The following is an 18005-nucleotide window of genomic DNA, read 5'->3' on the forward strand; positions in this document are numbered from 1 at the left end:
CCCCCCCCCCCCCCCCCCCCCCCCCCCCCCCCCCCCCCCGCCCCACTTGAGCGAGGCCGGCTTCGGTTCATCACTGTCCTTTGCGTCTGGGACTCGGGCCCAGGGCGGCAGAGGGCCTTGGCCAGGGCCCCACCCGGCTCTGCCCAGAGCAGGCGGTGCCTGCGGGGTCTGCTGATAAGAGCGGGCCCTGTGTTCCCTCTGGGAGCTGGGAGCTGACCTCCCTCCCTCCCCATCCCCATCCCCATCGCGTGGCCATCAAGGCTCATCCAAACACACGCTGAGGGCGATGGCACGTCTCGCTGGCTATTAATTAAAAAAGTAAGTAGGGAACAGTTGCTGTTCATTTGCTCAACTCCCTGCTCACAGAACCATTGCAGATTACCAGTGCTAATTAACAGAGGGCATGTGCACGCAGGGAATGCACCATTTTATGAGGGACTGATCCGTGGCGACCAGCACTGCAGTCGGGGCCCGAAGGGGCCTCGGGAAGCCATTCCGCAGCGTGGCTGTTTATTGATGGCATTCACGCGGCCTCGGACCGGACCGCCTGCCCACGAAGGAGGCAGCGCTAAAATCAGTGAAGGGAAAACATGGGAGGAAGTGGACACTCGGGGAGCGCACACGGGGGCCAGGACCCATGACAGGGACCTCCCCCAGTATCCGTACCTCACTTAGTCTCCGTGACGGGATTGTCAGAGAGATGGTGTCATCTGAATTCATTTGCTAGGGCAGCCACACCTCAGACGGGGTGGTGGCCTGAACAACAGAGATGTATTTCTCTCAAGTTCTGCAGGCTGAAGTCCAAGGTCAAGGTGTGGGCAGGTTTGATGGCTCCTGAGGCCTCTTCTCCTGCCTTGCTGATGGCCGTGCTCTGGCTGTGTCTCAACACCATCTTTCTTGTGTGCATAAGCATTTCTGGTGTCTCTCCCGGGCAGATTTACACCCCCCCCCCTTTTTTTTCTAATTTTTAAAATTTATTTATTTTGAGAGAGAGAAAGAGAGGATGAGTGGGGTAGAGGGAGAGAAAATTCTGAGCAGGCTCCGGGCCGTCGTTGCAAAGCCTCACGTGGGGCTCAAACTCACAAACCGTGAGATCTCGTCATGAGCAGACATCAAGAGTCGGACGCTTAACCGACTGAGCCACCCAGGAGCCCCCAGATTTCCCCTTCTTCTAAAGACATGGTTCACATTGGATTTGGGCCCACCCTCACGGCCTCATTTTAACTTAATTACCTCTTTAAAGGTCGTGTCTCCAAATATAGGAACATGCTCAGGTACTGGGGTTAGGGCTTTCGCATCTGAATTTGGGGAGGTGGGGGACACAATTTAGCCCGTAACACCTTCCCCAACTCAGCCGATAGGCCGCGAACACTTGGTAATGAGGAAGAGAAGGGCACGTTCAGCCACAATCTGATGCCTTTTAAACGTTTCTTTGTTACTTGCAAACTCTTATGGAAAATACCAACTGTTCACAGTAACGGCTCATTTAATCTTTGTAATAACTATATGTAATGGGTGCTGTTCTTATCCTCATCGTATGGATGGGGAAACCGAGGCACTGAGTGGCTAAATAACTTGTTGTGTAGTGGTGAGCTGAATCGAGCCTGCCGCGTTTTGACCCGTTAGCATTATTTTTATGTTTGTTAAGGACAAACTGAGAACAAGAGGCGGAGAGATCGAAGATGCCGTCTACGTGACCGTGGAAATCCTGTCCAACTGGGGCCATACGTCCCGGGTGGGTCTCACGGAAGTTGAGTTCTTTGACCGGAACAACGCAAAGCTTTACGTGTCGCCCCATGACGTGGATATCCGGAACACGGACACGCCCGGGGACCTGGGCCACCTGGTCAATAGGAACTTAGCTGTAAGTGGAGGTGGTGCTCGAAACGAGCCTCGGCCTTGTGTTTTGAAGCATTTTCTCTGCCCGCGATAAGTCTGAGACGCGGGTGTGGGGGGTGCAGGTATGGGGAGGGGAAGAAGATAGTTGTCCATCATCATTCATTCAGGCAAAGTGGAAGGAGCCTGAGGGAAAGGTGTGGGTGAGGGCCCCCGAGCCGTCCCCCAGCTCATTTCCAGATCCCTGGGCTTGTTCTTGGGAGGATAGGGCACAAAGAGGAGCCAAGCCACCTCCTTCTATCCACCCTGCAGTTTGCCACAGTCACCACCAAATACGGAACCTTGGGGGTCATTGAGGTCAATGCCTTTATTTTATCAATGAAGAAACAGAGGCTTGGAGAAGAATATTGACTTGGTCAAGGTCACACCTCCAGAAGGTAGTGGGGCCACGTTCACATCCTGCAGCCTGGGCCCATGTCCACAGCATTCCCCCGCCCCCCAGTCCTGCTTCCCAACAAACATCAAGTACACACCCAATGCACATCACACTTTCCTGTCCTTTATTCTATTTTATTTTGGGGGGAGAGAGAGTGTGCACATGCACGAGCAGGGGAGGGGCAGAGAGAGAGAGAGAGAGAGAGAGAGAGAGAGAGAGAGAGAATCTTAAGCAGGCTCCATGTTGAGCAAGGAACCCAACATGGGGCTCGATCCTACAACCCTAGGATCATGACCTGAGCCAAAATCAGGGGTCAGATGCTCAACTGACTGAGCCACCCAGGTGCCCTGAATGTTCCTGCCCTTTAAATATCTAATAGTCAAAAAAGGAAAGAAGGAGGGAGGGAAGGAGGGGAGGAAGGAGGGAGGGGAGGAAGGAAGGAAGGAAGGAAGGGAGGAAGGAAGGAAGGAAGGAAGGAAGGAAGGAAGGAAGGAGGGAGGGAGGGAAGGAGGGGAGGGAGGAAGGAAGGAAGGAGGGAGGGAGGGAAGGAGGGGAGGAAGGAAGGAGGGGAGGAAGGAAGGAAGGAAGGAAGGAAGGAAGGGAGGGAAGGAAGGAAGGAGGAGAGGAAGGAAGGAAGGAAGGAAGGGAGGGAAGGAAGGAAGGAGGGAAGGTGAGAAGGAGGGAGGGAAGGGAGGAAGGAAGGAGGGAAGGAAGGGCGAGCACTGGCATTTTCTCCTCTTTCCACTTGCAAGTTGGACACAGAGACTGGGAGCTAAGCTGAGGTAGGCCGCCCAGCAGCATGTCTTTACTATGTGGTGCTTCGCCCCCAGGGGGGGCCTGAGAACCTGGGGACAGACTTTGCCTCTGGGCCATAGAACCGGGTGGGCAAGGCACAGAGGCGATAGGAGGACTTCCTTTGGGGCCTTGTTGGCACCTTGTAAATCTCCCGCCAAGCACCTGTATTATCCATTCCAAAGAACAAATTATAAATTTTTTAAAATGTATTGGAAATGAAACCAGCTACCACATGTTCAGTTCTTACCTAGTGCCAGGCACGGGCTATCATCCATATAACCTTATTTAAACCCAGCAGTACACAGGCTCAAGAAGCAGAAAGGCCCGTGTTCGAAGCTTACCGTTTACAGCCTCATGAGCACAGGCAACTCACCTGACCTCTACTTTAGCTTCCTCATCTGTAAAATGGGCATAATAATGGAACTTACCTTGCTACGATGTTGTGGGGAGCGAACATAACTATAAACAGCTCAGCACCGTGGCTGGCTCTTCCTAAGGGCTCCAAAACACCAGCTCTTGTTAGATTTGTTGTTTTATTCATAATAATATTAATACCACTAAGAAGAGATATCATTCCCATTTAAAGAAGAGGAAGTAAGAAAAGGGAGCTTGGGAGTCCTCCGTTCTAGAGACCCGCATTCTGGTTTTGACTTCAGCAACTTACCTGCCTTCTCAGAGAATCAGTTTCTCTGCCCCACCCCCGCCGCGCACCCCCCCCCCGCCCCCCGTAAAATCGAACTGGAGGGCACGGATAACCCATACGATTCTTACTTGTCTGCAAAAGAAACTGGAGTCTGGCTCACTTTAGCAAATTTCTAACAAAGGAATTTGTTGCAAGCCTTTGGGTAGCTGGGAGACTCGCTGTCACCCAGGCCAGAGGACCCCGTGGTCGTGTTGGGGTTCTAGGCAGCATCCAGGAAGTGCACCAAGGGTGTGGTCTTTTTTGGGGGCGGCGGGGGGCAGTGTGCATTAGTTGATTTGCCATCCTGTCGCCCTGCTGCGGATAACACAGTCGCAGGAGAGGAAGGCTGATGGGTGACCCTGGCTAGGAAAGTGGCCACCGTGATGCCAGTTACCCCGAGATGCCACAGCGGGGCGGGGAGAAACTCTCCCTGGAGGAGATTCAGGGTTGTTACTGAAGGGAAGGCAGGATAGATGCTAGGTCTCTGAGAGACACTACCCGTCCATGGGGTTAGACTGGGTGGTGACAGCCCTCTAAGATCGGCAGCTCCGTGACCTTGAAAGAAACAGGTCCCGTAGGTCACAGCCACTGGGATGCTCTGGCCTTGGGTTTTCCCACTCTGCTTCCTGCTTCGAGTCTGTAGGCACCCACGTGCGTGGCCCTGGCCACCCCTCTCTCGTCTCCCTTGTGCACAGAGCAGCAGCACTTTGGAAGCCTGCTGCACAGAACAGAGCATCCTGGGGCAGTAAAAACATCATTGGGTTTGGTGGGGGCCAGTTTTTTTTTTTTTTTTTAAGTTTATTTGTTTATTTTGAGAGAGACAGAGACAGTGCCAGGTGGGGAGGGGCAGAGAGAGAGGACAGAGAGAGAGAGAATCCCAAGCAGGCTCCTCACGGCCAGCACAGAGCCCGATGGGGGGCTCAAACCCACGAAGCCCTGAGATCGTAACCTGAGCCGAAAGCAAGAGTGAGATGCTTAACCGACTGAGCCGCCCCCCCCCCCCCAAGCACCCCTGATGGCTGCCAGTTTTTATAATTAGTGTTCCTTTTCCTCCGCTTAGCAGAGGCTGGTGAGCTTTGCCATGTGACGGCAGGGACAAGTCCAGCCCATGGTTTTGGTGGGCTTGGGGTTTTAAATTTTTGACCCTGAGGTTGGGACATGAGGCAGCCATCTCTTCCTGGGCTATTGGGTCTCCAGGCCCAGCTGTGGGCAGGCTGGATTCCCTCTGCCGTCCTGGCATGAGGTCTCCCCGACGGTCCTCCTATGCACGAGGTCCGGGACTACCAACACATGCAGCCTCTCCGGACCACCCGGTTTCGCTGGGGTTTAGCCCCACAGCGTGCTAGCCGGGGTCCTCAGACATCCCTCGTGCGATGCTCACATGAACCTGGGGCTGCTCTCCACATTTGATTAAATGAGAAACCAAGTCTCGGGGAGGACTAGGGACCTGCCCCGGGCCATACTGCCACGGAGTCAGGGAGCTCGGCTGAAATCTGACCAGCAGGTAACCGAAAGTGGAGTCTGGGTTCAGAAGAGAAGTTGCTTCAGTGGAAGAGAGCTGGGGGCTGCCAGAAGATACGGGGGTGCCCCACGCTCAGTGCAGGCCCGGCTCCCCTCTGTGCCCATGCCATCCCTCTCATTGGCTTCGCCCAGGCCCGTGGCTTCAAGATGATTCTAGATGGATATGCCAGGGCCTGCCTGCCTCTCTGAGTTCCTGATTTAAATGCCAACTTCCTGCTTGGCATCTCTTGTCGGGCACCTACTGGACATCCCAGACTTCAGTGATCTGAAACCTAACTTTTCATTCCCCTGCGCTACCCACGTCTCTCCCGCCTACAAGATTCCTGTGCTCAGTAAATGGCATTGCTGTCTGCTTTGCTGCTAAGCCCACCTCTTAACCTCTTAAGAGTCTTCCTTGACTGCCCCGACCCCTTCCTGCCACCTTCCAGGACACCAGAAAGTCCTGTTGATTCCTCCTGCAATACCGAGCCCGGGTCTGTCGCCTTCACCCCGTGCCCCCTGTCAAATGGCCTCCTGTCTCCTCGTCTTCTCTTCTGGCCCCATCTGCTCCATTTTCTACTGTGTAACCAAAGTGATCTTTTACAAATGTCAGCTTGCACCCCTCCCCTGCTTAAAACCCCAGCCATGACTTCCCAGTATACTTAGAAGTAACATCTCATGCCTCCCGTGGCCTGGGAGGCTGTCTGTGAACAGGCCTTCGGCTCCCTCTACTGCCTCGGGCCCCGGGGCTCCAGCCGCCAGAGGCTGCCTTCTGCTCTTCCGACGCTTGAAGCTCATGGCACCTCTGGTCTCTGCCCAGAACTTCCCTCCTCCAGAGTGTCGTGTGGCTACCTCCTCTCTCTTCATTTGAATTTCAGCCCAAATACCACTTTCTCAGCAAGCCCTTCCCTGACTCCTGTGTGGAGGAGTCTTTTCTCACGCCACCCCAGTCTTCCCCACCTGTCTCTATCACATCCTGTTCTTTCACTTTCTTCAGGGCGCTTCTCACATTAAGAAATGGTCTTGTTCACTCCTTTATTGTCTGTCTTCCCCTCTCCCCACACTTAGCTATACATTCGTGTCCTCACCATACTACATCCCCAGCACATAAATGTTCACACTACATTTTTTTTGTACTTTTTGTTTGGAAATAATTGTAGAATCGCAGGCAATTGTGAACAAAACAAAACAAAACAAAAACCTTGTGCAGAGAAGAGAAAAATAATAAAGGGAAATCAGTGAAGCCAAAAGTTGGTTTTTTGAAAGGATCGACAAAGTTAACAAAACTTTAGCTAGATCGGCAAGGAAAAAGGGGAAAGGATTCAAATAACTAAAATCAGGAATGAAAGAAGGGACATTAGTCTACCTGACAGGGAAAAAAAGATGGTTAGGGAATATTCTGGACAATCTTATGCCAACAAATAAAGATATCCCGGATGAAATGGACATCGTCCTAGAAAGACACAAATCACCAAGACTGAGTGAAGAGGAAATAGACCATCTGGCTAGACCTATAGCAAGTACAGAGATTGAATTAATAATCCAAGAAACTTCCAACAAAGAAAAACCAAGGACCAGATGGCTTCACTGGTGAGTCATACCAAATATTTGAAGAATTAACACCAATCCTTCACAACCTCTTCTAAAATGAAGAAGAGGGAAGACTTCCAAACTCATTTTATGAGACCAGTCTTACCCTGATCACAAAACCAAAGATATCCCAAGAAAAGAAAACTATAGACCAACAGCCCTTATGAATATAACGTAAAGATCCTCAACAAAACATTAGCAAGCCAAGTCTCCCAGTTCATAGAAAGATTTATATGTTGAAACCTAGTGGGCTTGATCCCGGGAACGCATGGTTTGTTGTTCAATATATGAGAACAGATCGATATAATACAACATGTTAATAGGATAGAGGGGAAAAAGTCATGTAACATTCTTAATAGATACAGAAGGAGCATTTGACAAAATTCAACACCCTTTCATGATAAAAACCATAAACAAGCCAAGAAGAGAAGGAAACATTCTCAACCTAATAAGGGCATCTGTAAAAACCCACAGCTCGCATCATGCTGGTAAAAGACTGAAAGCTTTTGCACTAAGATCAGGAACAAGACAGGGATGCCTGCTTTCACCACTTCTGTTCAACATTGTACTCGAGATTCTTCCCAGGGAAGTTAGGCAAGAAAATGAAATAAAGAGCCCCTGGGTGGCTCAGTCGGTTAAGCATCCGACTTCAGCTCAGGTCATAATCTCATGGTTCATGAGTTGGAGCCCCGCATTGGGCTCTGCTTGGGGTTCTCTCTCTCCGCCTCTCTCTGTGCCCCTCCTCCACGTGTGCTCTCTCTCTCTCAAAATAAACAAATAAAAACTTAAATAAGTAAATAAACAGAAAAATAAGAGGTTGGAAAGGAAGAAGTAAAACTATATTTGTGGGTGATATGATCTTACAGATAGAAAACCCTAAAGAATCCACAAAAACTACTGATAAAGTAAAATCCTGTTCAGCAAGTTTATAAAAGACTAATATACAAAAAAAAAAAAAAAAAAAAAAAAGTTGTATTTCTATACCCTAGCAATGAGCAATCTGAAAAAGGAAACTAAGGGGAAAAAATCTGTTTTTTTAAAAAAAATTTTAATGTTTCTTTCTTTCTTTTTTTTTTTAATTTTTTTTAACGTTTATTTATTTTTGAGACAGAGAGATAGGGCATGAACGGGGTGGGTCAGAGAGAGAGGGAGACACAGAATCTGAAACATGCTCCAGGCTCTGAGCTGTCAGCACAGAGCCGGACGCGGGGCTCGAACCCACAAACTGCGAGATCGTGACCTGTGCTGAAGTCGGACGCCCAGCCGACTGAGCCACCCAGGCGCCCCAATGTTTATTTCTTTCAAGAGAGAGAAAGAGCACGCGCGCAAGCAGGGGAATGGCAGAGGGGGGCGGAGAGAGAGAATCCCAAGCAAGCTCTGAAGTGTCAGTGCAGAGTGCAACGCGGGGCTCAGTCCCACAGATCATGAGATCATAACCTGAGCCAACATCAAGAGTCAGACACTTAACCGACTGAGCCGCCAGGTGCCCTGAAAAAAAAATCTGTTTTAAAATAGCATAAAAAAAAATAAGATACTTAAGAGTAAATTTCACCAAATAAGTGAAAGACTTGTACATTGAAAAGTATGAGATACTATTGGTGGGAATTGAAAAAGACCCAAATAAATGAAAAGACATTTCATGTTCACAGATCGGAAGACTTAATACTGTTGATATGGCAACGCTCCCTGAATTATCTGCAGATTCCATGCAATCCTATCAAAATTCCAACTGCCTTTTTTTGTGGAAATTGATAAGCTGATCTTAAAATATATATGGAAGTTCAAGGGACCCAGAATAGCTAAAACTATGTTGGAAAAGAAGGAAGTTGGAAGACTCACTCTTCCAATTTCAAAACCAACCTACAGTAATCAAGACTGTGGTACTGGCATAGGGATAGACATATATATAGGTCAATGGAACAGAATTGATAGAGAAATAGACCCATACATCTGCAGTCCACTGATTTTCTTTTCTTTTTTTAATGTTTATTTATTTTTGAGAGCGAGAGTGAGAGAGAGCATGCGCGAGAGTGGGGGAGGGGTGGAAAGAGACAGAGACACAGAATCCAAAACAGGCTCCAGGCTCTGAGCTGTCAGCACAGAGCCCGACGCAAGGCTCGAACTCACAAAGCATGAGATCATACCTGGGCCAAAGTCGGATGGTTAACCAGCTAAACCGACTAAGCCACCCAGGTGCCTCTACAGGCAACTGATTTTCAACAAAGATGCCAATACTATTGGGTGGAGGAAAAAAAATCATTTTTTTAGCAGATGATATCGGGACAAACTGGATTGCTGATGCAGAAGAACGAAGTTGGGTTCCTACCCTAACATCATCTGCAAAAACTAACTCGGTGGATTAAAGACCTTAGAACTTTTAAAGCTTTAAGGCTGTAAAACTCTTAGAAGAAACACAGGTATAAATCTTCATACCCTTGAGCTTTTCAATGAGGTCTTACATATGGCACGGAAAGCACAAGCAACAAAAGAAGAAAATAGATAAATCAGACTTCATCAAAATTTAAAACACATTTGCTTCAAAGGACATTCATCAAGAAAGTTGAAAAGACATCTTAGGAAATGGGAGAAAATATTTGCAAATCATATATCTGATAAGGGTCTATCATCCAGAATATAGAAAGAAAAGAAATCTGAAACTCAACAACAAAATGACAAGCAACCGCATGAAAATATGACCAAAGCACTCAGAATAGACTTTCCTCCAAAGAAAACATACACGGCCCAGAAGCACAGGAAAGATGCTGTCAACATCATTAGTCGTTAGGGAAATGCAAATCAAAACCCCAAAGACGTATCATTTCATACCCACCAGGTTGTTACAGGTTTTGAAAAGAAAAGAGAAAAGAATAAAGTATTGGCAATTCATGTGGAAAAACCATGCCTCGCTGGCAGGAATACAAAAGTAAAGTGGTGCAGCCGTGGTGAAAAATAGTTTGGCCGTTTCTCCAAAAGTTAAGTGTAGAGTTAGCCTATGACCCAGCAGTTCCACTCCTAGATGCAGACCCAAGGGAACGGAAAATGTGTTCCCACAAAAACTTACACACAAATGTTCATGGCAGTATCATTCATGATAGCCACAAGGTGGAAACAACTCAAATGTTTATCCACAGATGAATGGATAAAGAAAATGTGGTACATCCATACAATGGAATATTACTCAGCTGTAAAAAGGAACAAAGTGCCGATTGTTACCGCAACACGGATGAATCTTCGAAAACATTATGGGATGTGGAAGGACCCAGACCCGGCAAGCCACACATTGGGTATGGAGTTCTTTTTTAGGGTGATGAAATATGCTGGAAAAAGATAGTGGTGATGGTGACACAACCTTGAAATATACTAAACAAAACAAAACCCGCTGAATTGCATACTTGAAGGTGGTGACTTTATATATATGTGAAGTATATCTCCATTTTTTTAAAAAAAGTATGGAGAGGTCCCTTGTGCCCTTGCCCACCAGCGTCCCCCAGTGCTAACATTCTGTATAACTGTAGTACATTATCAAACCCAGGAAATTGACATTAGTATCAGGTGCACACCTTTGTACACACATTCGTGTGCGTGTGCGTATGAGTCCTATGCAATGTTATCACTCATGTGTAGATTCATGTAACCACCACCCCAGCAAAATACACAAGCACAAAATACAACAGTTCCATCACCAGAGAGGGATTCCCCCTCGCAACCCTTTACAGCCATAACCCCCCACGCACCCATCCCTAACGTTGGCAACCGCTGATCTGTTTTCGCTTCAAGAGTGCTATATAAAAGGAATCATCTTGTATGTAATCTTTTTGAGACTGGCTTTTTCCACTCAGTATAATGCCTTTGACATCCATCCAAACTGTGTGTGTCCATAGCTTGTTCCTTTTGATTATGATAATTTATTAAATTGGGGCTACTTCTGAGGGCAGTCCAGCATATCCCTGAAGGGGGTAGATCCGTATTAGGTTAATTCTGGAAGAGGGAAGCACCTTAATTAGGAATGAGAAAGGGACCTCCTGTCTCCCCTGACCATCCATTCTAAAAATGCCCTTCCGTTGGCCATTAAGAATTCACTCTTATTTTCTTTGTCGAATTTATCCCTGCCTGGTTGGGGTTTGTCTTTGTTTTTGGTTTTTTTTTTTTCCTGGCAGTGTTACTTGTTTGCTCCCCCGACCGGTGCAGAGCTGGGACCCGGTGGGCCAGGCTCCACCACCCACCCCCGACTGTAGTTCGGCACCTGCCCCACAGGAGGGTATTTGTATTGAGCAAATGGGTAACAGACGCTGTGGGAGCCTCCCTGGCCCTCTGGCCCTTCCCACGTCTGTGCGTGCTGGCCGTACTTCCCATTGATAATTCTCTGATGGAGGATTGCTTTTCTGGCCTCCGGGGCCCACTCTGCCTCCCGTGCAGCGGGCCCAAACCGGTGGGGAACGGAGCCCCCAGGAGCAGCCCTCAACCTGCGCTGGTGGGCTTTGGGGTATGAATACCCCAGCTCCCTTGTCCCGGGGGTGGAGTTGCTCCGGGGCACGTTCTGCTCTGGCTCCCAGAGCGGGCTCTCTGGGTAACACACTCTTTATGGAATGCCTTTCCTCCCCTCCTCTTCCCCATGCTCCTTTGGTGTCCAGATAATCTCCTGACACTCAAATCCTGGACTCGGGGGTCTGCTTCTGAGAGAATACAAACTAAGACAGCACGAATTAATGGATTAAAATAGGTGTACATCCTTACTCCACCACGTAGGCGAGCCACACCCTTTGCTCCCTTGCTGAGCTGTGACGGGAGGGTTACAGCACTCGTCCCCTCCCAGGGCTTTGAGAGAACCCAGGGAGGTCACAGCGGCGGCAAGAGGGAACCCTGATTCTCGTTCTGCCGTCTCTGTTACTGCCTGTGATGGACAGGTGCAGCAGACGCTCGGCCTGCTGGCCTGGCATCCGGGGGTTCGCGCAGCGTGCCTCGGCCAGCCCTCAACGGCTTCCCATCAGCCTTCATCTCAGAGACTCTGTCTGCTAATGAGGCCCTGAGTTACCCACAGGTTAATGTTCTTTGACTTTGAACACCATGATTCCCACTTAGTCCTCCTGTTATCCCTCCTGCTGACAGAAATGTGATGGGAAATCAATGACAGTCCCCTCGCCCGTGTCTAAGGGTCAGCCTTCAGACTCTTTCTTTGTCAAGCAGCCACAGCGACCCAGTTTAGGCCCCAACTTGGGGAAGGAGTGAGATGCACCCGCTGGAAGCTGAAATGTGGTCTCCTGACCCCTTGCAGCTGCCCAGAGCACTAAAAGTTCTTGCAGAGCTTGAGAAACTTGGCCGGAATAAGTCAGAACCCCTTGAACTCCTCTCTCCCCCTTAACAAAAGCAACCTCCTCCCTCCTGAAAGGCACCATTGTCACTGGAACAAGCCAGCTTTGTTCTCCCCCCGCAGCTGGAGCCTGGGCCTCACATCTCCTGGGGGGCAGCAAAACCCCAGCGTCGGCCAGTCTCCTCCCCTGGCTGTGTCCAGGCCCAAGTAGCCGGCCTGGTCCTGGTGACAGGAGTCTGCTGAGACCTTCTCAAATACACGGCGGTGCTCCGTTTAGGTGAAAGGGACAACTTCCTTGGTATCAGAGATGTGGTGGTTATGTTGGCAGATGGGACTTACTGCAGCTGTCAGCCACTAGGTGGGGACCCTAGACTCAGTTGCCCGCAGGGGCCAGACAGGGGCATAACCTGGAAAGAGAAGTAGGTGTGAGACTAAAACTGTAAGCTGGGGTGCCCGGGTGGGTCACTTAAGCATCTGACTTCGGCTCAGGTCATGATCTCACGGTTCATGAGTTCCAGCCCTGCCTCGGGCTCCCCACTGTCAGCACAGAGCCCACTTCGGATCCTCTGCCCACCCCTCTCTCTCTCCCTGCCCCTCCCCAGCTCACACACACTCTTTCCCTCTCTCTCTCAAAATTTAAAACAAAACAAAACAAAACTCTAAAACTGTAGGGAGCTGTGGGGACTGGGGTGCCCGAGAGCCCCAGCCGGCCCGGCCATGGGAGCTGTGCCCTAGGCCCCAGCCAGCAGCTGTTAGGGGCCCTGTGTTGCCCTGCGTCTTGCCTGTCCACACACTAGCTCTGGAGGGAAAGGCGAAACCTCCCCATCTTTAAATGTTGGCAACAGTGTTTTTGAATACTTCATGAGCCAAACAAAATAGCTAGGCAGGCCAGATGAGTTTATAGCCTCTTCTCTAGTTGCAATGAAAAGACAGCTATTAGGAGGTAAATTTCATTCATTCATTCATTCATTCATTCGACAAAGATTCTGTGGCATCTACCATGTGCCAGGGAACCGTGTGGAAACTCTACACAGACGCTTCCCTTGAGCTCACAGTCAAGTGTGTGGAGGGCTGACCTGGACTGGAAAACAGGTGGTTGTGGGACACTGAGTAAAATGCTAACCTTAGGCACTGCAAGGAACCCTAGGTGCCTGGAGGAGAGAGTGACGGTGACAGGGAAGGGGTGACTGTGGGCGTGACAGCACATTTGGGCTGAATTTCCCTGGGAGGGAGGGGCTGGAAGAGTATTGCAAACAGAGGCCCAGCCTGTGCAAAGGCACTGAGGCCGAGCCTGCAGGGGGCTGTTTGGGAGCAGCTGTGAGTTTTCTCGGGACAGAACGTAGAAGAGGTATCCAAAGAGACGGAACAGGAGGCAGCTGGGGCTGAGAAGAGTCCCCAGATTTGGCTTTTTCCACCTGCATCTAAAGCACCTGTGGCATGGAATTTTGTTGGTGCAAAATGCACACGGCAGCAGGGCTTCCCTGCTCCTCTGGCCTTGAGAGCGGCTTTGGCAGCCTCACCGGTGGGCGGAAACCACACTCTGGGGTCCTGAGGCCTGGAAACCCTGCCAGGGAACAGAGCAAATCCTGAGGCTCGGTGGTTTCTTTTCTTCCGTTTCTATTTTTTAAATGTTTTTAATTCTACAGGGTTTTTACAAAAGAAAACCAAAGGCTCTGTTTGCCAGGTTAATGAATAGCACAAGTGATGGCTCTTTTCCCAACCTCCCTTCCCCTCTCACTCCCCATCCCCAGCCATCTCCCCAGAGCTGATTAATCAATTAGAATAAAGCCCGCTGCATTTTAAATTCAGTCCGAATGGCAGAGCAGAGAGGCCCTCGAGCCAGCCTGTGCCAGGGATGAGTCAGTACCTGCTACAAAGTGCAGCCCGGGCGGCTGAGATCTAAGACTCCACCTCGGATTACGGAGAGGAGGCCTAGCCTCCTGCCCTCAGCTTGTTTACACTGGGGAGAGGCAGAAAATGGGCTAACGACTTCCCTCTCTTGCTGGTGTTTCAGAGCAAGAAAGACCCCTCCTTGTGGACGTGCCCCTTCCACCCGCCGCTCCAGCTCTTTTTTGTTATCCACAACACGAGCCGGCTGCACGACTTTGATCTAGCCAAGATCAAGGTTTGGAATTACTGGACAGCTGATGGTGTAAGTAAGGGCCCCCGACTACTCCTTGGGCGTTTGACTGACGGAAGCACTTTGGCGCTGTCCAACAGCCTGAGTGCTGAAGTTGCAAAATGGGTACGCGGAGGCCCCACTGCGGCCCTTCCTGCCTGTTGCAGAATGCCTGGTGGTGCATTTCACACTGCATGGTTGGGGCCACCAGGAGCAGGGCCTCAGCTTGCAGGTGTGGCCGCCCTTTGCCGGAACTGGGGCTCAATGTTAATAGGTAAGAAACAGACACACAGAGAGGTTGTGTGACATGCCCCAAGTCACACAGCAAGGAAGCGTCACAGTGAGAATTTGAACCCACGCAGTCAGACTCTGGGCCCGTTCACTTAGCCAGGGCTTCTCGAACCTTAATCTGTGATACCTTACTGGGACTCTTGCTAAAATGCAGGTTCCGATTCAGAGGGTCTGGAGCAGAGCCCAAGATTTTGCATCCACCTGTGCCAGTGTCCCTGGGGTGAGAACCCCACTCTGAACGGTGAGGCTCTTAACCTCTGTGCTCCTCAGTCCCCCCGGTTTCAGCATCCCTGCCCTCCTTTCTACCCCCACACCACCTCCTACCCCTGGGCACTTATGCTTTCTTTCTTCTCTGGGCTGTTTTTTCATGCTCTCGTTTGTATTTATTTCTTCATTCGACATTTATTGTTGAGCATATGTACCATCGGCCTTCCTGATCAGTTCGGAGGACATTGGTATCACAGACCCAGTCCCTGTCCAGGAGGTACTCCTGGTCTAAAAGCTGGCAGACAAGTAATTGTAAAAATAGGACGCAGTGTGCAGAAGGCCTTGATAGAGGTGACTGCAGAGTGCCCAGGGTTTCAAACAGAAAGCCCAGGAACTCAGCAGGGAACTCAGTGCGTGAAGAAGGACAAGACCCCCTCAGCCTGACTTGTTTCCCCTCTTATGACAAACATGGGGACAAGAATTGCTCTGCTCTCCCTTCCAACTTGTTCTCAGGGAAGCAATAATGCAAGGGAGATGAATGATGGAAACTGGTCCTCAGCTTCAATATTGTGAAAAGAGACGGCAGGGCATGGTGGGGAGTGTGGCAAACTGGTAAGCCCATGCTTTAGGTAAAGGGAAGGCCACTTTTCAGCTTCAGTTAATGGCTGCTATATAGGAATGCCAGCCAGTGCTGCTAGGTCATCTGAACATTCCCAGGGAGTTGGGAATTTGGAATTTGATAGGAACCTTTCTGGTTTGTAAATGTCAACAGCTAACTGAAATTCCTTTGAAACCACTCCACAGTCCAAAGCAAACTCATCGTTGGGCTGGAGTTGGCCTGTCTAGACTGTAGCCCCTGGAACATGGAGGGAGCCTGCATCAGGCTGGGAGAGCTCAGGGAAGGGGCTTGGAGCACACAACTGAGATGTGGCAGAAAGAGACAATAGCACAGAGCCAAGGTAGAAAAGAAGAAAGCGGGTCCCAGGTGGGGAGCCCCGCATGTGCAAAGGCACTGAGGTGCGGAAGGGTGCAGCCTCTGAACTGCTCTCGCTGTCCCCAGGCCCAGGCCTCCAGTCCATCTCCAGCAGCCCCTGGGAGGTCTGATCATCATTCTTTGCTGCTTCACACCCTCAGAGGCTCCCCCTGTCCCAGAGGACCCAGGTCAAACCCCTTAGTGACATCAGGGTCTCGTAATCCCTGTGCGCCAGGCCCTGTGTCTCCCATCAGCCCCTGCCCCTTGCTGGCTCCACACTCCGGAGTGTCAGCTGTTGTGACTCTCTACCACCCCACACGGCAGTTACCCTGTAGGCCCTGGACCCTCCCATCCGGCTCAGCTCGAAGTGCCTGCCTCTGCCCTAGATTCCTGGAAAACGAGACATCATTTTCTCCAGGAAGCTGGCCCTGACCCCTGGCCCTTATGCCACTTCTGGCCCTCATGAATATGTTCCATCACCCCCATACTGAGATTGACACCTGCCTCCCCCAGACCACCGTGGGCACCTGGGGAGCAGGACCTGTCTCCACGTCAAGACCCTGCGAAGTAGAACATGCATGGTTGCCAGCTGAAGGAATGAGTTCATTCCCCAGAACCCACAAGCAGCCGTCTTACGCTTTTTGATATCCAGATGAGACACAGAGAATCAGAGTTCCGGGTGTTTGAGCAGGCTCGTACGGAAGGTTAAAGCTGAGGATCAAGTCCAGGGGAGTCTGCCCCTCCTCCCTCCTTCCCATCCCCCCCATCCTGTACTTCTTCCTGCTAATTCTCTCAGCCACCCCACCCCCACCCCCCCGGGCGTCCAGCTGTGTGCTTAGGGGCTGTCCTCCAGGCCCTAGCGGGACCCCCACCCCTGTGTAGCCGCGGACACTACCAGCAGGTAGGGCCATGCTCTCTCCTCTTGGGCACTTCCTGGCAGGTGGTCGTCAGCATCTTCCGGAATGAGTAATGGAACAGTGCTGACTGCCCAAGCCCGTGCCCTGTGGCTCAGCCCTGTCATTGACTATACGTCTCAGGCCAAGAAAAGCGGATTTGATGCTCTGGATTACAAAGCAGATAAGCCTCATCCCTTTTGGCCGTGGCCCGCCTTTCTTCTTGAACCTGCACTCAGGCTTCCCTGTGTGCGGAGAATAAAAAAGAGGAGCAGGACGTCAGGGTGTCGTTGCGGGTGCTTTGGGGAGCCTCGGCTGCGGGGATTAGAGTCCTGAGGAGGCATCTCTACACGCAGAGTGGAGTGCGGAGGACTGCAGTCCCTGACAGGGGTGCTGCTTATGTAACGCACCCCCGTCTGTTGCCAGAATTTACCGGGGGCAGAAAGCGCAAACAAATGCAGCTGCAGGTTGGTTTGATTTAATATTCTCCAGAGAATGCTATTACTGTGTGTTTTAGAGGAGATAAACTGAGACTTTATAGGAAATATAGCTCAGCCTGGTAGACACGGCTTGTTAATACAGTGTTTTGTGTACGGGAATCCAAGGAAGAAAAGTTAAATGGGGGGAGCTAATCCAACCAAGGCGTATTGAGAACATAAGACGAGAAGGTGCTAGAAAAAGGGAAGTCTCTCTTATTGCAAAATATGCCGCCCGTTAAATCCCCAGGCTAACTTTTCTGGGCTCCTCTCCCCCTCATCAGGTGAGGCGGTGGGTGTGGGCTGGCCCCGAGGGGAGGGACTTGAGGGGAAGGGAAGGCACAGAGGCTGGAATCCATCCACACAGGCAAACAGAAGGCAGCACACAGATGTCTGTCCTTGTCACAGCTGCCGTTTATCCAGTGCCGCGTCCATCAGGCAGGCGTGAGGCACCCAAATAACACCAATAACTGAGCAAATGAATCATCTCGACTGACCCCCAATAATCCTACAAGGTGGTGTCAGCCTTGGAGGTGAAAAAGCTGGGGCTTAGAGTAGCGAGCTCCTAGGGTGCGGGTAGACTGCGTCTTTTTTACCAGCTCTGCTTGGCAATGGCTGCCTGGAGTGCTGTCTTGGGAAGGATCTGGAACCTTCCTTCTGGTTCAAAAAGAAGAGGGTGTGTGATTGATCAGTGATGTCGGCCCCGGGCTCAGGAGGAGGATGTGATAATACGTCTGTCACATTTTTTGATACTTGTCAGATTCCACGACTTGGCCCAGCTAGTCACTTGCAGGGGACACGGTGGAGAGGGGAGCATGAGAGGTGTTGGTTTTTCCGTTTTTTTTTCTCAGCACCGCCCCCACCCCTGCAGAAGAGAGGGGGAAGGAACCAGAAGTCTC

The 18005-nt window shown here is 50.5% G+C and overlaps 1 protein-coding gene across 1 annotated transcript in view; it reads left to right on the forward strand.

The window, feature by feature from the left end:
- The window catches only part of KATNIP (katanin interacting protein), a 142415-nt gene that overhangs the window by 75529 nt on the left and 48881 nt on the right, over window positions 1–18005 (forward strand). Inside the window, exons 12-13 of the mRNA XM_049638467.1 lie at window positions 1649–1864; window positions 14162–14299. Of these exons, the coding sequence (XP_049494424.1) occupies window positions 1649–1864; window positions 14162–14299 (354 nt within the window). The remainder of the gene's footprint in view (window positions 1–1648; window positions 1865–14161; window positions 14300–18005) is intronic.

This window comes from Panthera uncia, chromosome E3, assembly GCF_023721935.1.
Source record: "Panthera uncia isolate 11264 chromosome E3, Puncia_PCG_1.0, whole genome shotgun sequence".
NCBI lineage: Eukaryota > Metazoa > Chordata > Mammalia > Carnivora > Felidae > Panthera > Panthera uncia.